The sequence below is a fragment of the Molothrus aeneus genome, chromosome 3 (assembly GCF_037042795.1).
Source record: "Molothrus aeneus isolate 106 chromosome 3, BPBGC_Maene_1.0, whole genome shotgun sequence".
Classification (NCBI taxonomy): domain Eukaryota; kingdom Metazoa; phylum Chordata; class Aves; order Passeriformes; family Icteridae; genus Molothrus; species Molothrus aeneus.
The window spans coordinates 113,087,109-113,111,449 of NC_089648.1; the positions used below are offsets into that span (position 1 = coordinate 113,087,109).

A 24,341-nucleotide genomic window follows, 5' to 3' on the forward strand; every position below is an offset into this window, starting at 1 on the left:
TCCCAAAATCAGAGGCCCCAAAATCAGAGGCCCCCAAAATCAGAGGCCCCAAAATCAGAGGCTCCCACAATCAGAGGCTCCCAAAATCAGAGGCTCCCACAATCAGAGGCCCCACAATCAGAGGCCCCAAAATCAGAGGCTCCCATAATCAGAAGCTCCCAAAATCAGAAGCTCCCAAAATCAGAGACTCCCACAGACTCCCACAATCAGAGGCTCCCACAGTCAGAGGCCCCACAATCAGAGACCCCACAATCAGAGGCTCCCACAGACTCCCACAATCAGAGGCTCCCACAATCAGAGGCTCCCAAAATCAGAGGCTCCCACAATCAGAGGCCCCACAATCAGAAGCTCCCAAAATCAGAGGCTCCCATAATCAGAGGCTCCCAAAATCAGAAGCTCCCAAAATCAGAGGCTCCCATAATCAGAGGCTCCCAAAATCAGAAGCTCCCAAAATCAGAGACTCCCACAGACTCCCACAATCAGAGGCTCCCAAAATCAGAAGCTCCCAAAATCAGAGACTCCCACAGACTCCCACAATCAGAGGCTCCCACAGACTCCCACAATCAGAGGCCCCACAATCAGAGGCCCCACAATCAGAGGCTCCCACAATCAGAGGCCCCAAAATCAGAGGCCCCACAATCAGAGGCTCCCACAGACTCCCACAATCAGAGGCTCCCACAGTCAGAGGCTCCCAAAATCAGAGGTTTTGCCCCTGCCGTGCCCCTGGTGACACCTGCCAGGCACGATCCCCGAGCAGGGAAAGCAAAGCCGGCATAATTCGGACCAATAACTCTTTTATCCTTTGCAATCGCCGCCGGGCTCGGCCCGGGAGGGGATCGGGAGCCGGAGCAGCCCCGGGAGGGCCCCGGTGCCGGTGGAACAATCCCGATGGAGCATCTTGAGCGCAGCAGCTCCGGGACCCCCGCCCGGGGCCCCGCTGGCTGGGGAGGGGGGCAGCACATGGCCCGGCCCTGTGGAAACGGTGGATGAAAGCAAAAATGTCAGGCTTTGAAAGGAAAAGGCGGCGTTCTGTGTGGTAACCGAGGTTTTATTGTTTCCTGATCCCGGCTCTCCGTGGGGGGATGGAGAGGAATGAAAACAAACAGCGCTGCGGCAATGGGGAGATCAAAGGGATCGGGAATGGGACCTGATGGGGGGCTCGGGGGGCTGGGGGCAGCAGGAGTCCGGCCGGGGAACCCCCTTGTCCCAGGGACCCCCCTGTCCTGGGAACCCCCTGCCAGGGACCCCCTGTCCTGGGACCCCCCTGCCAGGGACCCCCATGCCAGGGAACCCCCCATGCCCAGGGACCCCCATGCCAGGGAACCCCCCTGTCCTGGGAACCCCCTGTCCAGGGACCCCCCTGCCCAGGGAACCCCCCTGTCCTGGGAACCCCCTGTCCTGGGAACCCCCTGCCAGGGACCCCCATGCCAGGGAACCCCCCTGTCCTGGGAACCCCCTGTCCTGGGAACCCCCCTGTCCTGGGAACCCCCTGTCCTGGGAACCCCCTGCCAGGGACCCCCATGCCAGGGAACCCCTGCCCAGGGAACCCCCCTGTCCTGGGACCCCCCTGTCCTGGGAACCCCCTGTCCTGGGAACCCCCCTGTCCTGGGAACCCCCTGTCCTGGGAACCCCCTGCCAGGGACCCCCATGCCAGGGAACCCCTGCCCAGGGAACCCCCCTGTCCTGGGACCCCCCTGTCCTGGGACCCCCATGCCCAGGGAACCCCCCATGCCCAGGGACCCCCATGCCAGGGAACCCCCCTGTCCTGGGAACCCCCTGTCCTTGGACCCCCCTGCCCAGGGACCCCCATGCCCAGGGAACCCCCCTATCCTGGAACCCCCCTGCCCTAAGAATCCCCCAGCCCTCCCAGGGAACCCCCCCTCCGGGGAACCCCCCTGCCCTGGGGACAGGGTCTGGCCACATTCCTGTACCTTGGCAGCTGCCATCCTCCCTGGGGACTCGATTTGGTCACATCCCTGTCCCCACACAGCTGCCACCCTCCTTGGGGACAGGGTCTGGTCATACTGCTGTCCCCAGGCATCTCCCACCCTCCTTGGGGACATGACCTGGCCAGTCTCCTGTCCCCAGCAGCTGTGACCATCCCTGGGGACATGATTTGGCCAGGCTGCTGTCCCCGGGCAGGGGGATGTGCCAGGGGATGTGTGTTTGCTCGGTGATCTGCTTTTGGACCATTCCAGGTGAGTTTTTGGTGGGATTGTCCACGGGCCATGCCCTGATCCCTCACCTGGGATGGATCCTGAGCGTTCCTGGCTGGCATGGCTGAGGAGCCAGGTCCTGGCAGGGACCCAGAGCACAACACAGAGTCCCAGAGCTGGAATTCAGGCTGGAAAATCCCTCCAGACCATGGAGTCCAACCTTGTCCCCAGCCCAGGGCACCCAGTGCCACATCCAGGTGACACCCCCAGGATGGGCACTGCAAACCCCCCTGGGCAGTGCCAAGGCCTGAGCCCCTTTTCCATGGGGGAATTCCTGCTGCTGTCCCAGCAGGCATTGCCCAGGCTGCAGTTTGGCTTTGCAGTGCATCCCTTCACCCCCAGCCCCCTCTCCAGCTGTTTTCTGTGTGCAGTTTGTCTGTCCCTGTGGGTGTCAGGGTGTCACAGCACACTCAGCTTCTCCCATCCCATGTCCTGGAGCACCGTGAGCCTCTGAGTGTGGGGGATGAAATCTGTGTGTCCCTGGGTGTGGGGAACAAAATCTGTGTGCCTCTGGGTGTGGGGAATGAAATCTGTGTGCCCCTGGGTGTGGGGAATGAAATCTGTGTGCCCCTGGGTGTGGGGAACGAGATCTTCATCCTCTGGGTGTGGGGAATGAAATCTGTGAGCCCCTGGATGGAGGGGGTGAAATCTGTGAGCCTCTGAGTGTGGGGAATGAGAACTGTGTGCCCCTGGGTGTGGGGAACAGGATCTGTGTGCCTCTGAGTGTGGGGAACAGGCCAGGACAGGGATGGGATCCATCCTCATCCTCTGAGTGTGGGGAACAGGATCTGTGTGCCCCTGGGTGTGGGGAATGAAATCTGTGTGCCCCTGGGTGTGGGGAACACTACAGGATCCCACAGGGATGGGGCCCATGCTTATCCTCTGGGTGTGGGGAACACTACAGGATCCCACAGGAATGTTCCATCTTCATCCTCTGGGTGTGGGGAACAGGCCAGGACAGGGATGGGCTCCATCCTCATCCTCTGGGTGTGGGGAACCGGATCCGTGTGCCTCTGGGTGTGGGGAACGAGATCTTAATCCCTCTGAGTGTGGGGAACAGGGCAGGAGCAGACAGGGATGGGCTCCATCCTCATCCTCTGGGTGTGGGGAACAGGATCCTTCTCCCTCTAGGTGTGGGGAACACTCCAGGGTCCCACAGGGATGGGGCCCATCCTCATCCTCTGGGTGTGTGTCCCTACCCCACATGGGGGAACAAGGATCTGCGGGATCTCTGGGATCTCTGGGATCTGTGGGGTCTCTGGGATCTGTGGGGTCTGTGGTCTCAAGGATCTCTGGGATCTGTGGGATCTGCAGGATTTCTGGGATCTCTGCGATCTCTGGTCTCTGTGCCGTCTCTGGGATCCACAGCTGTCTGCTGGATCTGTGGGATCTCTGGGATCTATGGGATCTGTGGGATTTCTGGAATCTGTGGGGTCTCTGAGATCTGTGGGGTCTCTGGAATCTGTGGGATTTCTGGGATCTGTGGGATCTCTGGGATCTGTGGAATCTATGGGATCTATGGGGTCTGCAGAATCTCTGGGATCTGTGAGGTCTCCGGGGTCTTTGGGGTCTCTGGGATCTGCGGGGTCTGTGGGATCTCTGGGATCCGTGGGGTCTCTGGGAATGGGGACAGGACTCCCTGCCTCTCCGCCTCCGTTGCCATGAAGCCGTCCATCCATCCCTGCGCTGGCTCGGGGATGTAATTAATGCCTCACAAAGGTCATTAGCCGTCCCCACTAATGAGCCTTTGATGTTGCTCGGCGTGCCCGCTCCGGGAGGAGGCGGCTCCAGCCGGAGCATGGGGAAATTCAATTTCCCTGCCACAATCGGGTTAACAGCCCGGGCTGGGGGGGCCGGTCCTCGTTTTCTGCTTTAAATATTTCCCTCAAAGACTCTTTGCAGCGAGGGGGGTGGATTATTTTTAGCACACTCGCTTCGATCGAGCTGGAATTACTCAGGCAGCAGCAGCAGCAGCAGCAGTTTCGTGTGCAGCTCTGGAAGGGCCTCTCCTCCCTTCCTGCTTAACGTAAATAATTGTTGAATTACTGGTGAGAAAAAAAAAAGGAAAAGAAAAAGGCAAATGGCAGCACAGCCCCAAATCCCAGAGAAATACCCTGCAGGGAAACTGCAGCCCCGTGACTGCACTCGTGATGTGCAGGGCCAGAGAGGCTGGGGAGAGGGGACGGGATCAAAAGCGGGATTTGAGGCTCCAGAAATGGGACTGGGGCTCCAAAAATGGGATTGGGGCTCCAGAAATGGGATTGAGACTCTGAGAAATGGGATTGGGGTTCCAGAAATGGGACTGGGGCTCCAAAAAATAGCATTTGGGGCTCCAACAAGTGGGATTGGGGGCTTCAAAAAATGGGATTTGGGGCTCCCACAAATGGGATATGGGGCTCCAGAAATGGGATTAGGGCCCTGCAGGCGGTGCTGGGGTGTGCCCTGAGGTGTCCCTGTGCTCCCAGCACCAGCCTGAGCCTGGCAGAGCTGTGAGGACGGGTGCCAGGTCCTGCAGGACCGGCCCAGCAGCATTCCAGCCTTTATCACAGCCTGGAGCTGTGCAGTCAGTGTTGGAGAGAAAGGCAGCCCAGGGAGAGAACCCAAAGAGAGAGCAGACACTGCACAGCAAACTCTGCTCCATCCATCATCCATCCATCCATCATCCATCCATCCATCCATCCATCCATCCATCATCCATCCCTGAGTGCAGACACTGCACAGCAAACTCTGCTCCATCCATCATCCATCCATCCATCCATCCATCCATCATCCATCCATCATCCATCCATCCATCCATCCATCCATCCATCCATCCATCCATCCATCATCCATCCATCCATCCATCCATCCATCATCCATCCATCCATCCATCCATCATCCATCCATCATCCATCCATCCATCCATCCATCCATCCATCCATCCATCCATCCATCCATCCATCATCCATCCATCCATCCATCATCCATCCATCCATCCATCCATCCATCCATCCATCCATCCATCCATCATCCATCCATCCATCCATCCATCCATCCATCCATCCATCCATCATCCATCCATCCATCCATCCATCATCCATCCATCATCCATCCATCATCCATCCATCCATCCATCCATCCATCCATCATCCATCATCCATCATCCATCCATCCATCCATCCATCATCCATCCATCCATCATCCATCCATCCATCATCCATCCATCCATCCATCCATCCATCATCCATCCATCCATCATACATCCATCCATCATCCATCCATCATCCATCCATCATCCATCCATCATCCATCCATCCATCCATCCATCCATCCATCATCCATCCATCCATCCATCATCCATCCATCCATCATCCATCCATCCATCCATCATCCATCATCCATCCATCCATCCATCCATCATCCATCCATCCATCATACATCCATCCATCCATCCATCCATCCATCATCCATCATCCATCCATCATCCATCCATCCATCCATCCATCCATCCATCATCCATCCATCCATCCATCATCCATCCATCCATCCATCCATCCATCCATCCATCCATCCATCCATCATCCATCCATCCATCCATCCCTGAGTGCAGACACTGCACTGCAAACTCTGCTCCCTCTCGTGCAGCCTTTGAGGCGTGGGCTGCACCAGCCTCATGCAAAGGAGGTTTAAATGTGGTTGGAAAAGTTTTTTTTTCCTCCCAAAATCAGTTGTCAAGGGTTTTCTGTTAAAATAGAAAAACGTGTGAATTTAAATTCCTCTGTAGTTCATTATTTCTGTCCTGAATTAATTACTATTCAGCCTTCCTGCGAGGGACTTGCATTTGCTCTTGGCATCAGGCAGGAGGAGGTTGCTGGGCCCTTGGAGATGGGGATGAGAACCCAAAACTGAGTTGTTTTCCAGCCTAAACTCTTGTGAGGTTCCATGAAAAATGGCAGGGATATTTGGAGGAGAAGCTGTGGGAATGAGATGTTTTCCAGCCTAAACTCCTGTGAGGTTCCATGAAAAATGGCAGGGATATTTGGAGGAGAATCTGTGGGGATGAGAATCCAAAACTGAGCTGGTTTCCATCCTGAACTCCTGTGAGGTTCTGTGAAATATGCCAGGGATATTTGGAGGAGGAGTGATGGGGATGAGAACCCAAAACTGAGATGTTTTCCAGCCCAAACTGCTGTGATTTTTCATGAAAAATGGCAGGGATATTTGGAGGAGAGGCTGTGGGGATAGAAACCCATAACTGAGGTGTTTTCCAGCCTGAATTGCTGTGAGGTTCCATAAAAATGGCAGGGATATTTGGAGGAGAATTGATGGGGATGAGATCTCAAAACTGAGATGTTTTCCAGCCTAAACTCCTGTGAGGTTCTGTGGAAAATGGCAGGGACGTTTAGAGGAGAAGCTGTGGGGATGAGAACTCAAAACTGAGGTGTTTTCCAGCCTAAACTGCTGCGGTTTTTCATGAAAAATGGCAGGGATGCTTGGAGGAGAAGCTGTGGGGATAGGAACCCATAACTGAGGTGTTTTCCAGCCTGAATTGCTGTGAGGTTCCATGAAAAATGGAAAAGGGATATTTGGAGGAGAGGCTGTGGGTGCTCCATGCCTGGAAATGTTCAGGGCTGTGTGGATGGAGCTCAGGGCTGGGACAGTGCAGAAAGTGCAGAAAACACCAGTTTTGGTGTTGTTTTAGTGGCAAGAGCTGTGAGTTTTCTGTAGCCCTCCAGAGTGTCGTTTCTGTGACAGTCTGAGCACAGAGACAGCGAATCCTGGAGCGGTTTGGGTGGGAAGGGATCTTAAATGTCACCTCCTTCCACCCCTAGCCTGGGCAGGGACACCTTCCACCGTCCCAGGGTGCTCCCAGCCCTGGCCTTGGACACTCCCAGGGCTCCAGGGGCAGCCCCAGCTCCCCTGGGGCTCCCCACCCTGCCAGGGGAGGATTTTCCCTCATGGAGAGCCTGAGGGCTGAGCCCGAGGAGCCCCAGAGAGAGCCAAGGGCAGTGCAGGGTCTGGGGGCTCGGCTCTGTGTGTGTCCCCAGCCCTGGGCATGGTGAGAACACCTGGGCCAGGAGATGCTGCTTTTCCTGAGTAAAGCCCCTGGGATATTTAATGTTCACTGTCAGGGATGTGCTAAAAGCTCTCCAGGTGACTCCTGCATGAGCTCAGGGCTCTGTCTCTGCTAAGGAGAGCCTGGAGAGGGGAGCCAGGCACTGAGATGTGCCTGAGAACCCTCAGCACTGCCCTGGACACCCCTGGCATCCCTGCCAGGAGCCCGTGCTGGGGCACACACAGCCCCAGACGGGAGGCACAGCCCATGTGTTCCTGGCCTCTTTGCTCTGTTTGTGCTGCATTTCCCGCAGTATTTGGGGCATGATGAGATGTTTACTTGTCTAAACTGCTTATCTGAAACCTCTGGGGTTATTGTGTGTGCAAGATCCCTTCTCCTTTAATCTGCTCCCAGGAAGAAGCTCCACATTAAAATGGAGCACAGCAGCTGTGGCTGCCCCTGGATCCCTGGCAGTGCCCAAGGCCAGGCTGGGCAGGGCTTGGAGCAGCCTGGGACAGTGGGAGGTGTCCCTGCCATGGCAGGGCTGGCACTGGATGGGCTTTGAGGTCTTTTCCCACCCAAACCAGTCTGGGACGTTTCTGTGCTAAAATCTGTGGATTTCTGAGTTCCTCAGTGAGCATCTGTAGGTTCAGGGACTTCTGGGGCTCTTTGGTTCAACCTTCCACTTGAAGCAGGTGAACTCAATGGTTGGACTCAACTAAAGGTCTTCTCCAACCTGAACAATTCCCTGATCCCACCCTTCCAAGCAGGACTGCAGCTGGAATTAGATCAAGTCAGTTCTGGCTTCACGTGGCTTTGGAAACCTCCAGGGGCTGTGGGTCCTGTCCCTCTCTGGGCCAGCTTCTCTGCTGGTTCTGGGCTTCTTTCTTCTGCCTCTGTCAAGGTCAGGATTGAAGCTCTTGAGACAGAATTTCACATTCAGACTCAGGTGTTTATTATTTCTCATATGTTTTACAAGTTGTGAGTTCTGCAGCATTCTACTAACAAGCTGCAAAATGGCCAACTGTCTTTCCCTGCAAGGTTAAACTACCCAATTAGGAAATGACACCTAAATTATTTTCACTTTTAACCCAATGACTGATCACTCAAAGTCTGCAGGGTGGGCTTTTCTGTCCAATTACAAAATACCACCCAAACCCATGGAGAAGAAAGAAGAAGACGGAGAAGAAGAAGGTGAGGAAGGAGAAGGAGAAGGAGAAGGTGGTGAGGGAGAAGAACAAAGTAAAGAAGAAGGATAAGAAGAAGGTGAGGAAGGAGAAGAAGGAGGTGAAGGAGAAGAAGGAGGTGAAGAAGAAGGAGAAGGAGGTGAAGAAGAAGGTGAGGAAGGAGAAGGAGAAGAACAAAGTAAAGAAGAAGAAGAAGAAGAAGAAGAAGAAGAAGAAGAAGAAGAAGAAGAAGAAGATGATGAAGGTGAGGAATGAGAAGGAGAAGAGAAGGAGAAGAAGAAGGTGAGGAATGAGAAGGAGAAGAACAAAGTAAAGAAGAAGAAGAAGAAGAAGAAGAAGAAGAAGAAGAAGGTGAGGAATGAGAAGGAGAAGAGAAGGAGAAGAAGAAGGTGAGGAATGAGAAGGAGAAGAAGAAGTTGGTGAGGGAGAAGAAGAAGGAAGAAGAACAAAGTAAAGAAGAAAGAGAAGAAGAAGGTGAGGAAGGAGAAGAAGGAGGTGAAGAAGAAGAAGGTGAAGAAGGACCAGCCTCCACCCTAAAACCTCCATCCTGCCCCATATTTATTACCATATTCTAAAACCCCAAACTCCGAGTTTTCCACCCTGTGCTATCACACACTTCTACCCCACTCCACACCCACAATCCCAGTGCTCTCAATCAATTCTGGAAGCTTCTCCACGGCCTCAGGGCAAATGCAGTGCTCTCCTGGGGCTCAGAGTCTGTCAGCACAGAAAGTCTGGAATTCCCAGCAGCCAGAAATCCAACACTTTTCCAGTGTTCAAGGTGGTGCAGGAGAGGAGGAGGCAGAAGGGAAGTAAAAGGGAAATCCAGCTGTGCTCATCTGCCTGCTGCTGCCCCAGGGGGAAGCAGAGCCAGCACCTTTCCAGATGTGCATGGTCACACGTCAGCTGGGGTTTCTGGCTGGGTTTGGGACAGGAATTCCCATGGAGCAGCTGCCCACAGGGGTGGTGAGGCCTCCTTGGGGAGCCTCTCAAAGAGCAGCTGAGGAGGAGCCTGAGCAGCACCCTGGAGGTGCCCTTGGTGCTCCAAAAACCCCTCAAGGCTCCTCCCAACCTGTAAGACCCTGAATGAGGGATGCAGGACTCCAGGCAGCCCTTCCAAATGCAGTTTATTGTATCCAAGATGTCCCAGCAGTCCAGGGCTGTGGGTGACAGAGCTGTGCCCACAGCTGTCAGCTCCAGCTCCAGGCAGGCCTGGAGACCCTTTGGTTTTGGTTACACTGCATTCTAGACTTTCCTTTTGGTTACACTGCATTATAGACTTTTCTTTTGGTTACACTGCATTCTACACTTTCCTTTTGGTTACACTGCATTCTACACTTTCCTTTTGGTTACACTGCATTCTACACTTTCCTTTTGGTTACACTGCATTCTATACCTTTCTTTTGGTTACACTGCATTCTACACTTTTGGTTACACTGCATTCTATACTTTTGTTTTGGTTACACTGCATTCTACACGTTTCTTTTGGTTACAAATGCATTCTACACTTTTCTTTTGGTTACAAATGCATTCTACACTTCTCTTTTGGTTACAATGCATTCTATACCTTTCTTTTGGTTACAATGCATTCTACACTTTCCTTTTGGTTACAATGCATTCTATACCTTTCTTTTGGTTACACTGCATTCTACACTTTTGGTTACACTGCATTCTATACTTTCCTTTTGGTTACAATGCATTCTACACTTTTCTTTTGGTTACACTGCATTCTATACCTTTCTTTTGGTTACAATGCATTCTACACTTTTCTTTTGGTTACATTGCATTCTAGACTTTTCTTTCCTGAGCATCTTCATACAGTAGAACCAATCTACACCTTAACTATTACCTACAGCCTATCATTACTGCTATAATTACCATATTCATGTTACTATTCTCCAATCACTAAAAGTTAGTACATTGCAGTTTAAGCTAGAAGTTGTTTCTCAGTTTTCTTGCAGTGGAAAATTCTTTTTTCTACTTGCAACCTCTGCTGCCTTGTTTGCCTGTGCTCTCTTTCTGCTTGGTAAAAACATCTTCTTGTCTGGGGTGGGTTTATCCTTTGCTCTAAGCCATAAAAACCCTTCTAACTCACAGACCCTTTGCCTCCTTGGTTATCCAGTCAGACTGGCTCAGCAATTCTTTTCTTCTATATCAAAACTTGCTTCCATCTCTATTCCTTCTTCAGACTCTACATTCAAAAATCTTTCTGCCAAGCACCCATATCTGTGAGACTTTCTTGTCAAACTTTCATCCCTCCCAACACCAACCCAAATTTTTGAAGGCTTTTTCCACCCTGTTCTCCTTTAAAGCTTTCCTCTGTCACGGTGGTTGTAGAAAATTTGGCAGCAGCTCCCCAGAGGGTGGGGGGACCTCCAGCTGAACTGCTGGGCTGAGGGAGGTGGTGGTGAAATCCTCTTGGAGAGCTGGGGAAGGCTCCTATGGGCACTGCTTCCCTTCATCCCAGCCTTCCCCTGGAGCTGATCCCTGCTCAGGGCACAGCTCAGCCCCTGTTCCCTGGAAATGGCATTTTAGGTTAAACCTCACAGCTCTTGTGTACAAGGCTCGATAAGCCAGGGACAATAAATCAAAGTTGGCTCCCAAACATTTCAGGAGCCAGGTCAGAGGTTCCCTCCGTGGTTTTTCTAAATGGAAATCCATCTTGTGTGTCCTCCCGGTGCAGTTTCCAGGAAGGACATGCAATGAGCCAGGAATTCTTGGGGTTTCTGGGGCTGCAGCTCCAAAGCAGAGCCAGAGGAGTTCACAAACCTGTTCAGCTCCACTTCAGCTCTGTTTCCTAAGGGCATCCTGGAGTTCCCTACCCTGGGAGCAGAGCCCAGCACAGCTGTGCCAGGGAATGGGGACACTGAACCCACAGAGGTCCCGTGGTGGCTCTGGGCTGTGCCCAGCCCTGCAGGGGCACAGCTCCATGTCCTCCCACACCAGGCTGGCACAGCCCTGCTGCCCCTGCTCTCTCAGCAGAGCAGCTCCTTTCCTTTCCTTTCCTTTCCTTTCCTTTCCTTTCCTTTCCTTTCCTTTCCTTTCCTTTCCTTTCCTTTCCTTTCCTTTCCTTTCCTTTCCTTTCCTCCCTTCCCCTTTCCCTTCCCCTTTCCCTTTCCCTTTCCCTTTCCCGTTCCCTTTCCCTCTTTTATCTCTTTCCCTTTTTTTTTTCCCTCCTTCCTTTCCCTTTCCTTTTTCCCATTTCCCTGGAAAGGTCCCCCCTGAGCCTCCTTTTCTCCAGGCTGAGCCCCTTTCCCAGCCTCTGAGCAGGAAGGAGCCGTCCCCCTCCGAGGTCCTTTCCAGCCCAGGGAGGCTCTGGCAGGTCCCTTTTCCATCCTGGACCTCTTCAGGTGTTGTCCCCCCTCCCTGGGGATGTGGCCCTTGGCATCATCCATGGGAGATGGGATTGTTTCATTCTGGAGAGGGACACCTGGAGGGGTTTGGAGCAGGAGCCACACACTGATGTGCAGCTGTGGCTCAGCCCCAGGTACTTGGGGTCGGGCTCTGCTCCCAGGGAACAGGGACAGGACAAGGGGAAATGGCTTCAGGCTGGGCCAGGGCAGGCTCAGGGTGGACATTGGGAACAATTCCCACCTGGAAAGGGCTGTCCTGCCCTGGCACAGCTGCCCAGGCAGGGCTGGCTCCCCATCCCTGGAGGGATTTCAGAGCCCTGTGGCTGTGGCAACTGGGGACAGGAGTCACTGGTGGCCTGGGCAGTGCTGGGGGTGGTTGGACTCCATGGTTGAGAGGGATTTCCAGCCTCAGGGGCTCCATGGCTCCACAATTCCAGCCTGTCCTCGGGCAGATGCCACAGGAGTTGAGTGCTGCTGAGCTGAGCCAAGGGTGCTGTTTGTCACCACCAGCCAGGAGCCCTTTTGGGACCCCAGCTGGGCCAGCACGTGTTTCTAGGAAGGCAAAGCTCAAGGCTCCACTGAGCCCACAACTTTCAGATCCCTCTTTGAGCCCCACGAGGCTCAGTCACCCCAGGAGCTGCACGGGGAGGGGGAGCAGTGTGCCCTGGCCCTGTCCCCGTGTCCCCATCCCCCTCAGGATGTGCTGTGACCTCACGGGCTGCTGCGACAGCCCCGGTGTTTTCCAGGAACCGTGTCACCCGTGTCACCCGGGGCTGAGGGACGTTCCCAGCCCCGCTGCTCCGCTGGCCGTGGAATGCAAATCAGGGCAGGCAGCTGCTGCCAAGGGTGAAAAACCATTGAAATGAAACCTTCAGGGCTTCGGGCACTTTCTCGAAGAATGTCGGTGTAGGGGGAGTGTCTCAAAGAGGAGCCTTGGTGACAAAAACATTTCCTCTTGTTGGGGTGTGACAGGAGTGGGCAGTGCCAGCCTGGGGGTCACGGTGTGCCTTGGTCCAAGGAGTGGGCACACCTGGGGTGGGGGGACAGGGGACAAGGGACAGGGATGGATGGGATTTTGGGATGGAATTGTTCCCTGGGAGGCCCTGGCACAGCTGTGGCTGCCCATGGATCCCTGGCAGTGCCCCAGGCCAGGCTGGACACTGGCACACCCTGGCACACTGGGAGGTGTCCCTGCCATGGCAGGGCTGGCACTGGGGGGCTCTGAGCTCCCTTCCCACCCAACCCAGTTGGGATCCTGGCATCCCAAGGTGCTGCTGCCTGCCATGGCTCCGGGCTGGGCTTCTGATTCTCAGCACACAAATCCTGGGGGTGCAGATCTGGGGGTGAAAGGGAAAAACTGAGCTCTGGGCAGAGCCTGGAGCCACTGCCAGGGCCTGAAGGGGCTCCAGGAGAGCTGCAGAGGGACTGGGGACAAGGCCTGCAGGGACAGGAGCCAGGGAATGGCTCCCAGTGCCACAGGGCAGGGCTGGATGGGATCTTGGCAATGAGGAATTGTGCCCTGGCAGGGTGGGCAGGCCCTGGCACAGGGTGCCCAGCCTGGATCCCTGGCAGTGCCCAAGGCCAGGCTGGACACTGGCACACCCTGGCACACTGGGAGGTGTCCCTGCCATGGCAGGGGTGGCACTGGATGGAATTTAAGCCCCCTTCCCACCCAAACCACTCAGGGATTCTGGGATTCTCTTACAAAGCCCAGCCAGGCCCCGTGGGCAGCACACACCAGGTACAAACCAGAGCTCCATTTTTTAGGGTCACAGAGGCAATAACCCCATGTCAGCTCTGTCCTGTCCCCCCTGTCATTGCCCTGCCTGTCACCCTGTGCCAGCCCAGGCTGGCCCCACAGGCCCCTCAGTGGCATGGGGAGCCTGGTCAAGTGAGCCTGGCAGAGTTCCCTGCCCATAACCAGAAGCCCAGGTTTTTTGGGGTTTTTTGGGATTTTTGGGACTCGAGGCCGTGGACAGCACCTAGCAGAGCCCTGGGCTGTCCCTCAGCATGGAGGGGACACCACCAGCCCTGTTGGGTACAGCACTGTCACCTCTGCTGCAGAGCTGCTCTGGAGGTTCTTGGGATAGCACAGCAGGAATGGGGTGGGCTGGACTGGAAGAAAATGTAAAATGAGATCTAAAAATTCACTCTTTCAGCAGAAAGTCAAATTATATGACTATACCTAAAATATACCAGTGTAAAAATACATAAAATATCTATATATGTAATACATTAAATATCTATAATGTAATGTATAAATATATATGTATTATATAAATTTTTATATGATACATATATAAATATATTTTAAAATCTAAATTTTCATATAGATATGCATAATTTATAAAATATAAAAATATTTTATAAATATATAGAATACATATATAAAATATATACACTGTATAAAATATATATTTTTATAAATATAAAAATATATTTTTAGTATATAAATACTAATATTTATATATAGTCAATATATAGTATTTATATACTACAAATATATTTGTAATACATTTTTAGTATATAAATACTATATATTAATATATACATATTACTTTTGTATAAATATATTTGTAATATATTATTCTATTACATATATAAATTATATAAGTATATATATAATATTAATATATCCATATGTAAAATGTACACATATAAGCATACAATATAAATATATAAATAAATATATAAATAAATCTGAATAAATATATAAATACCTACATATGTACTATATAAATATATAAATGCTTGCACAGAACATACAAAGCATGTGATTTCATAAAAAACGTCTCAAACCAGATAAAAATAGATAAAAATACATGAAAATACATCACAATTTAAAAATAAGTAAATGAAGCTCTACGCCCGCGGTGCCACCACCTCCCACAGCATCCCCCACCCGTGCATCACATCCCATCCCATCCCTGCTTACAGTGCAACAGGAGCTCTCTGGGGGCCAGGCTGTTCCTGCACATTGCCCTGTGTGTCTGTGTGTGTTGTGCAGCCAGGCTGTCCCTGCCCGTGTCCCTGTCACCTGTGTGTGTTTGGGGCCCAGGCTGTCCCTGCCCGTGTCCCTGTCACGTGTGTGTGTTTGGGGCCCAGGCTGTCCCTGCCCATGTCCCTGTCACCTGTGTGTGTGTTTGGGGCCCAGGCTGTCCCTGCCCATGTGTCTGTGTGTGTTTGGGGCCCAGGCTGTCCCTGCCCATGTCCCTGTCACCTGTGTGTTTGGGGCCCAGGCTGTCCCTGCCCGTGTCCCTGTCATGTGTGTGTGTTTGGGGCCCAGGCTGTCCCTGCCCGTGTCCCTGTCACCTGTGTGTGTGTTTGGGGCCCAGGCTGTCCCTGCCCATGTCCCTGTCACATGTGTGTGTTTGGGGCCCAGGCTGTCCCTGCCCGTGTCCCTGTCATGTGTGTGTGTTTGGGGCCCAGGCTGTCCCTGCCCGTGTCCCTGTCACCTGTGTGTGTGTTTGGGGCCCAGGCTGTCCCTGCCCATGTCCCTGTCACCTGTGTGTGTGTTTGGGGCCCAGGCTGTCCCTGCCCGTGTCCCTGTCACATGTGTGTGTTTGGGGCCCAGGCTGTCCCTGCCCGTGTCCCTGTCACCAGTGTGTGTGTTTGGGGCCCAGGCTCTCCCTGCCCGTGTGTCTGTGTGTGTTTGGGGCCCAGGCTGTCCCTGCCCGTGTCCCTGTCACCAGTGTGTGTGTTTGGGGCCCAGGCTGTCCCTGCCCATGTCCCTGTCACGTGTGTGTGTTTGGGGCCCAGGCTGTCCCTGCCCGTGTCCCTGTCACCTGTGTGTGTGTTTGGGGCCCAGGCTGTCCCTGCCCGTGTCCCTGTCACATGTGTGTGTTTGGGGCCCAGGCTGTCCCTGCCCATGTGTCTGTGCGTGTTTGGGGCCCAGGCTGTCCCTGCCCGTGTGTCTGTGTGTGTTTGGTGCCCAGGCTCTCCCTGCCCGTTGCCCTGTGTGTATTTAGGGCCCAGGCTGTCCCTGCCCGTTGCCCTGTGTGTATTTAGGGCCCAGGCTCTCCCTGCCCGTTGCCCTGTGTGTATTTAGGGCCCAGGCTGTCCCTGCCCGTTGCCCTGTGTGTATTTAGGGCCCAGGCTCTCCCTGCCCGTTGCCCTGTGTGCGTTTGGTGCCCAGGCTCTCCCTGCCCATTGCCCTGTGTGTGTTTGGGGCCCAGGCTCTCCCTGCCCATTGCCCTGTGTGTATTTAGGGCCCAGGCTCTCCCTGCCCGTTGCCCTGTGTGTATTTAGGGCCCAGGCTGTCCCTGCCCGTTGCCCTGTGTGTGTTTGGGCCCCAGGCTCTCCCTGCCCGTTGCCCTGTGTGTATTTAGGGCCCAGGCTCTCCCTGCCCGTTGCCCTGTGTGTGTTTGGGGCCCAGGCTCTCCCTGCCCGTTGCCCTGTGTGTATTTAGGGCCCAGGCTGTCCCTGCCCGTTGCCCTGTGTGTGTTTGGGGCCCAGGCTCTCCCTGCCCGTTGCCCTGTGTGTGTTTGGGCCCCAGGCTCTCCCTGCCCGTTTCCAGGTGCCTGTCTGTGTATTTAGGGCCCAGGCTGTCCCTGCCCGTGTGTCTGTGTGTGTTTGGGCCCCAGGCTCTCCCTGCCCGTTGCCCTGTGTGTGTCTGTGTGTGTTTGGTGCCCAGGCTCTCCCTGCCCATTGCCCTGTGTGTGTTTGGGGCCCAGGCTCTCCCTGCCCGTTGCCCTGTGTGTATTTAGGGCCCAGGCTCTCCGTGCCCGTTGCCCTGTGTGTGTTTGGGCCCCAGGCTCTCCCTGCCCGTTTCCAGGTGCCTGTCTGTGTATTTAGGGCCCAGGCTCTCCCTGCACCTTGCCCCGTGCCTGTCTGTGTGTGTGTGTTTCCTCGGGGCCGGTGCCAGCCGTGCCCCCGTGCCAAGGGCTCTCTGTGTCTCCGCAGGCGCAGGCCGCGGGCTCGGCCCAGCCCTCGCCCACCCATGGTCGCCCACCCGCCGGGCCCGTGGCCCCACGATCAGCCTCAGCCGGCTCCACACCCACACACGGAGCCCAGGACGCGCTGCCAGGACTCGGGGGCGACGTGCACGAGGCCTTCACACAAGGTGACAACCATGGGGACGAGCCACCGTGGGAAGGAGTGAGCTTGGGGAGGAACTGTGCCCTGGGAGGGTGCCCAGAGCCCTGGATCCCTGGCAGTGCCCCAGGCCAGGCTGGACACTGGCACACCCTGGCACACTGGGAGGTGTCCCTGCCATGGCAGGGCTGGCACTGGGGGGCTCTGAGCTCCCTTCCCACCCAACCCAGTTGGGATCCTGGCATCCCAAGGTGCTGCTGCCTGCCATGGCTCCGGGCTGGGCTTCTGATTCTCAGCACACAAATCCTGGGGGTGCAGATCTGGGGGTGAAAGGGAAAAACTGAGCTCTGGGCAGAGCCTGGAGCCCCTGGCAGGGCCTGAAGGGGCTCCAGGAGAGCTGCAGAGGGACTGGGGACAAAGCCTGGAGGGACAGGAGCCAGGGAATGGCTCCCAGTGCCACAGGGCAGGGCTGGGTGGGATCTTGGGAATGGGGAATTTTGCCCTGGCAGGGTGGGCAGGCCCTGGCACAGGGTGCCCAGCCTGGATCCCTGGCAGTGCCCAAGGCCAGGCTGGACACTGGGCTGGGAGCAGCCTGGGACAAGGGAAGGTGTCCCTGGAGGTTTTGGAACCAGGTGATCTTTAAGGTCCTTCCCACCCACACCATCCCCTGATCCCACGTACAACACACACACATAACTCACCTTGTCAAGGCAATCATCACAAACCCCTTTCCTGTGCCCAAACTGGGGACACACTTTGGATCTTTTGAACTTAATGAAGTTAATTTCTGTGAAGATGATCTTCTCTGAAGGGAAGTTACGCCCACAAATCATTTAAGAATGAAACCTTACAAACCTGCCGTGTTTGCAAACCTGGTGGTTGGACTGCCAGAAGAAACACAAGGGGTTTCAATGCTCTTTTGTCCTTGTTGGTCCATCCAGAGCTTTTCATCTTTAGTGCTCCAGGAGCATCCTGGAATGTGGAGCTGGGAGCAGCACAGCAGCAGGGCCTGGTGTTCCCATCTCGGGCAGACGTGGAGGTTCTTTGTGGACATCCCCTCTTGGAAGCTGCACCTCCACCTGCCCTTGATGTTCTCCTCTCTGCCAGTGGAGAAAGGACAGAGAATCCTCCTGTCCCTATGGCACAGGTGTGGGCAGAGCCAAGGGATGGGCAGCAATCCACAAGGGTTGCACTTGATGGTCTTGGAGGTCTTTTCCAACCTTAATATTTCAGTGATAATCCCTGTGGACCTCATGGTGCTCCCTGGGAAATCCTGCTGGGATTCACATGCCTGATTCCTGGGCAGTGAATGAGAACCCTCACCTAATGCAGAGGTGGTTTTTGTTTCTGTAAAATCTGACAGGTCACCTCAGCAGAAGGTGGCTTCTCATCCCAGGGAGGGAAGGTTGTGAATGGAAGCATCAAATCCCTTTATCAGGTGGCGAGGATCCTTCTCCAAACAAACCAAACATGGGAAGGAACCTGGCAGAAGCAATGCTGCACCTCAAACCAAACAGGCTGTAGGTAACAGGGTGTATTTATCAGTGCTCAGTGCAGGTGTGACAGGCACAGTGTGTATTTATCAGTGCTCACTGCAGGTGTAACAGGCACAGTGTGTATTTATCAGTGCTCAGTGCAGGTGTGACAGGTTTTAGTGTGTATTTATCAGTGCTCAGTGCAGGTGTAACAGGTTTTAGTGTGTATTTATCAGTGCTCAGTGGAGCTGTGACAGGCACAGTGTGTATTTATCAGTGCTCAGTGCAGGTGTAACAGGTTTTAGTGTGTATTTATCAGTGCTCAGTGCAGGTGTAACAGGTTTTAGTGTGTATTTATCAGTGCTCAGTGCAGGTGTGACAGGCACAGGGTGTATTTATCAGTGCTCACTGCAGGTGTGACAGGTTTTAGTGTGTATTTATCAGTGCTCACTGCAGGTGTGACAGGCACAGGGTGTATTTATCAGTGCTCACTGCAGGTGTGACAGGTTTTAGTGTGTATTTATCAGTGCTCACTGCAGGTGTGACAGGTTTTAGTGTGTATTTATCAGTGCTCACTGCAGGTGTGACAGGTACAGTGTGTATTTATCAGTGCTCACTGGAGCTGTGACAGCCACAGGGTGTATTTATCAGTGCTCACTGTAGGTGTGACAGGTACAGTGTGTATTTATCAGTGCTCACTGCAGGTGTGACAGGTACAGTGTGTATTTATCAGTGCTCACTGTAGGTGTAACAGGCACAGGGTGTATTTATCAGTGCTCACTGTAGGTGTGACAGGCACAGGGTGTATTTATCAGTGCTCACTGCAGGTGTGACAGGTTTTAGTGTGTATTTATCAGTGCTCAGTGGAGGTGTGACAGGTACAGTGTGTATTTATCAGTGCTCAGTGCAGGTGTGACAGGTACAGTGTGTATTTATCAGTGCTCAGTGCAGGTGTAACAGGCACAGTGTGTATTTATCAGTGCTCAGTGCAGGTGTGACAGGTTTTAGTGTGTATTTATCAGTGCTCAGTGCAGGTGTGACAGGTTTTAGTGTGTATTTATCAGTGCTCAGTGCAGGTGTAACAGGCACAGTGTGTATTTATCAGTGCTCAGTGCAGGTGTGACAGGTTTTAGTGTGTATTTATCAGTGCTCAGTGCAGGTGTGACAGGTTTTAGTGTGTATTTATCAGTGCTCAGTGCAGGTGTGACAGGCACAGTGTGTATTTATCAGTGCTCACTGCAGGTGTAACAGGCACAGGGTGTATTTATCAGTGCTCAGTGCAGGTGTGACAGGCACAGGGTGTATTTATCAGTGCTCACTGCAGGTGTGACAGGTTTTAGTGTGTATTTATCAGTGCTCAGTGCAGGTGTGACAGGTACAGTGTGTATTTATCAGTGCTCACTGCAGGTGTGACAGGTTTTAGTGTGTATTTATCAGTGCTCAGTGGAGGTGTAACAGGTTTTAGTGTGTATTTATCAGTGCTCACTGGATTTGGCCTTCTGGAATGATCTCTGCCCTGGCCTGAAGGAGGTGCTGCCAGAAGGAGGTGAGGGAAGAGGCTGTAAAATGGCAGCAGAGGAGCAGGAGTGCCCATGGGCACCTCAGGACTGACAGTGGGGCACCTCAGGAGTGGCAGTGGACGTCTCAGGAATGCCTGTGGGCACCTCAGGAGTGCCAGTGGACACCTAACTGGTGCAAATGAACACCTAACTGGTGCCAGTGGACACGTCAGGGGTGCCAGTGGACACCTAACTGGTGCCAGTGAGCACTTCTACCTGGTTTTTGGTGCTGCAGCAGCAGCAGGAATGCTGTGGGATGGCCCCTCTGAGCCCTGCAGCTGCTCTGGGAGAAGGACATGCCTTCTCCTCATGCCATGGGCAGGAGCAGAGAGCAGAGCAGCCTTTCCAGGAGGCAGGATGCCAACACCAGCAGTCAGCGCCCCATCTGTGCTGGGGTGCCCAGTTCCCTCCTCTCCATCTCCACAGTGAGTTTGGTGGTGCAGCCCAGAGCTCTCTGCTGATTTCCTCAGCACTGCCTCTCCTTCCCCCTGTGCAGGATCCATTCTGAGCCCAGGATGGGGACACAGCTCCCTCTCCTCTCCCCTGTGCAGGATCCATTCTGAGCCCAGGATGGGGACAGAGCTCCCTCTCCTCTCCCCTGTGCAGGATCCCTTTCTGTGCAGGATCCATTCCCAGCCGAGGATGGGGACAGAGCTCCTTCTCCTTCCCCCTGTGCAGGATCCATTCTGAGCCCAGGATGGGGACAGAGCTCCCTCTCCTCTCCCCTGTGCAGGATCCATTCTGAGCCCAGGATGGGGACAGAGCTCCCTCTCCTCTCCCCTGTACAGGATCCATTCCCAGCCCAGGATGAGGACAGAGCTCCTTCTCCTTCCCCCTGTGCAGGATCCATTCTGAGCCCAGGATGGGGACAGAGCTCCCTCTCCTTCCCCCTGTACAGGATCCATTCCCAGCCCAGGATGGGGACACAGCTCCCTCTCCTTCCCCCTGTGCAGGATCCATTCTGAGCCCAGGATGGGGACAGAGCTCCCTCTCCTCTCCCCTGTGCAGGATCCATTCCCAGCCCAGGATGGGGACAGAGCTCCTTCTCCTTCCCCCTGTGCAGGATCCATTCTGAGCCCAGGATGGGGACAGAGCTCCCTCTCCTCTCCCCTGTACAGGATCCATTCTGAGCCCAGGATGGGGACAGAGCTCCCTCTCCTCTCCCCTGTACAGGATCCATTCCCAGCCCAGGATGGGGACACAGCTCCCTGAGCCCCAGGAGGACCCCAGGATCCATTTCATGCTCTCCCTGGCCCATGTTTGTGAGGAGCACAAGAGAGGGAATGGTCCTCGAGTTGCTTGGAGCCCCTGATTATGGCAGGACATGCAGATGCTGCATCTTAGCTCATTTTCCAGCCTTCCCTGGCGTCCCTGTTGGTTCTGTGTCCATCTGCCTTTTCCTGGGAAGGTGCAGAAGCCATGGCAAGGCAAACCCCTCCAGCAGAGTCACCCCACAATGTTCTTCACCTCCTCCTTCTGCTGATGGATCCATCAGGGGGTCCTTGCTGCCTCTGCCTAAGGACTGCCCCTTCCTCAGGACCTGCTGTGGCTTTCCCAGGTTTTTATCTTGTGGCTTTCCCAAGTTTTTAACTTGTGGCTTTCCCAGGTTTTTAATTAGTGGCTTTCCAGGCTTTTAACTTGTGGCTTTCCCAGGTTTTTAACACCTGACAGCATCCCAGATATGTGTTGTGAGGAACCAGGTGTCAGTGGGGACCAAAACAAACCCAAGACATCCCTCAGCACCCTGATTCTACTTCAACAAAAGCATTTCAATTACTCCTGCTAGCTTTTCCACATCCACCAGACATTAAAAATGCGACGGTTGCGCCTCTCGCTGTGCTGAGGGCACAGAGGGCAGGGACACCAAGGGCTCCTTTTCCCTCCCACGAGCTGCCCCATTATTGGGGGGAACTCTGGAACAGGAAAGCTTTGAAGAACTGAACCCCGGAGATCTTGGTCTGACAGTCTTGAGATTAGAAAAGTTCCCTCCTCAGATGATCTCCTGATGTTCCACTGAGCAGAGGATCACCAAGGCTGGCACTGGGATGGTGACCAAGTGTAGGTTTAGAATAAAACCTGGTGGTTCCTGGGTGAAATACTCGGATACAGAGGCCACCATCTCGTTAGAAAATCAATTCTGCTGTTGACCATCTTGGAAGAGAAGAAGACAGTCCCTGGGGAACCCTCGGATCCAGCACTGCCCACAGCAAGGCTCCTCTCATGACAGCCACGGTGGGGCTGATTCTCTTGCAGGAGAAAATCCTGCAAGAGCAGACTCTGCCATCATTTTCCTGGAATGCTCCTCCCAGAAAGGCAATCTGCACAATTAGTGCTGTTCCATATTAATCACACAAAATCTGGCAGGGCCGAGGCCGGCAGAGAGCACAGGAAGCAGAAGAAAATGTCCATTTCTTCACTTAATAAAATAATGGATTGTCCCAGGCAGGAGATGTCTGGGTGGGCTTGGTGACATTGTCCAGCTGCTCCACAGCAGGGACACCACCCCAAGCTGCTGCAGCCTGGCCTTGAGCCCCTCCAGGGATGGGCACATCCCTGATCCAAGGGGGTCGTGGCCTTCAGGAGGCCCCACACAGCCCTGTGGGGTGATCCCTGTGTCAGTTTGTAGTAGAAAAAAAAAATTAAAATAATTTTTTAGACATTTTTAAATAATTTTTTTTGATAATATAAAGAAATAAAGTTTAAAATTTTCTTTATTTTTTTTATTAAATTTTCTTTTATTTTCCTTTTAAAATCTTAAACCTACTTTACCTTTCTCCTAAACCTATCTCACAACAAAAAAATAAATACATTAATAACTAACCAGCAGTAAAACACACCATACTCAAAAAAAACTCAAAAAATCTAAAATTAACAAACCAAAACCACTACACAAAATTAGTGGGGTTTTTTTTGTTGTTGTTAATTTAAAAACAGAGGTTTTAAGTTTTTTTATCTTTGACATGTGTGTTTCACAAAAACATACTTCGTTTTTAATAGTTTAATAGACTATGAGTTATACAAAAGGTTTTGTATTACTTTCCTAAATTTCTTTTTATTCCAAACAATAACACAGCTGTGTGCCCGTGCTCTCCTGGCTCTTCTGGCCCAGCTGTGGCCACTGGTGAGGGGGCCACTGGTGGTCACTGGTACTGTCCAGCAGGGTGACCATGGCACTGCTGTCCAGGGTGACCAGGACACTGCTGCTGCTGTCCAGGGTGACCAGGGCACTGCTGCTGTCCAGGGTGACCAGGACAGTGCTGCTGCTGTCCAGGGTGACCAGGGCACTGCTGCTGCTGTCCAGGGTGACCAGGGCACTGCTGCTGTCCAGGGTGACCATGGCACTGCTGTCCAGGGTGACCAGGGCACTGCTGCTGCTGTCCAGGGTGACCAGGGCACTGCTGCTGTCCAGGGTGACCAGGACATTGCTGCTGCTGTCCAGGGTGACCATGGCACTGCTGTCCAGGGTGACCAGGACACTGCTGCTGTCCAGGGTGACCAGGGCACTGCTGCTGTCCAGGGTGACCATGGCACTGCTGTCCAGGGTGACCATGGCACTGCTGTCCAGGGTGACCAGGACAGTGCTGCTGCTGTCCAGGGTGACCATGGCACTGCTGTCCAGGGTGACCAGGGCACTGCTGCTGTCCAGGGTGACCAGGACAGTGCTGCTGCTGTCCAGGGTGACCAGGACACTGCTGTCCAGGGTGACCAGGACACTGCTGCTGTCCAGGGTGACCAGGACAGTGCTGCTGCTGTCCAGGGTGACCAGGACACTGCTGCTGTCCAGGGTGACCATGGCACTGCTGCTGCTGTCCAGGGTGACCATGGCACTGCTGTCCAGGGTGACCATGGCACTGCTGTCCAGCAGGGTGACCAGGGCACTGCTGTCCAGGGTGACCATGGCACTGCTGTCCAGGGTGACCAGGGCACTGCTGTCCAGGGTGACCAGGACAGTGCTGCTGCTGTCCAGGGTGACCAGGGCACTGCTGCTGCTGTCCAGGGTGACCAGGGCACTGCTGCTGCTGTCCAGCTGCTGTCCAGCAAGGTGACCAGGACAGTGCTGGTGCTGTCCAGGGTGACCAGGACACTGCTGCTGCTGTCCAGGGTGACCAGGGCACTGCTGCTGCTGTCCAGCTGCTGTCCAGCAGGGTGACCAGGGCACTGCTGCTGTCCAGGGTGACCAGGGCACTGCTGCTGCTGTCCAGCAGGGTGACCAGGGCACTGCTGCTGTCCAGGGTGACCAGGGCACTGCTGCTGCTGTCCAGCTGCTCTCCAGCAAGGTGACCAGGACATTGCTGCTGTCCAGGGTGACCAGGGCAGTGCTGGTGCTGTCCAGCTGCTGTCCAGGGTGACCAGGGCAGTGCTGGTGCTGTCCAGCTGCTGTCCAGCAGGGTGACCAGGACATTGCTGCTGTCCAGGGTGACCAGGGAGTGCCCAGGCAGCTCAGGGTGACCAGGGCCAGCACAGAGCCCTTTGAGGAAGAGG

General features: G+C 54.0%; 1 protein-coding gene across 7 annotated transcripts in view; it reads left to right on the plus strand.

Annotated features, from left to right (window-relative positions):
- The window catches only part of DTNB (dystrobrevin beta), a 169,567-nt gene that overhangs the window by 127,895 nt on the left and 17,331 nt on the right, over positions 1 to 24,341 (plus strand). For all 7 annotated transcript variants that reach the window (XM_066547681.1, XM_066547680.1, XM_066547679.1 and 4 more), the window contains one exon: positions 16,694 to 16,853. In XM_066547681.1, coding sequence (XP_066403778.1) covers positions 16,694 to 16,853 — 160 coding nt within the window. The remainder of the gene's footprint in view (positions 1 to 16,693; positions 16,854 to 24,341) is intronic.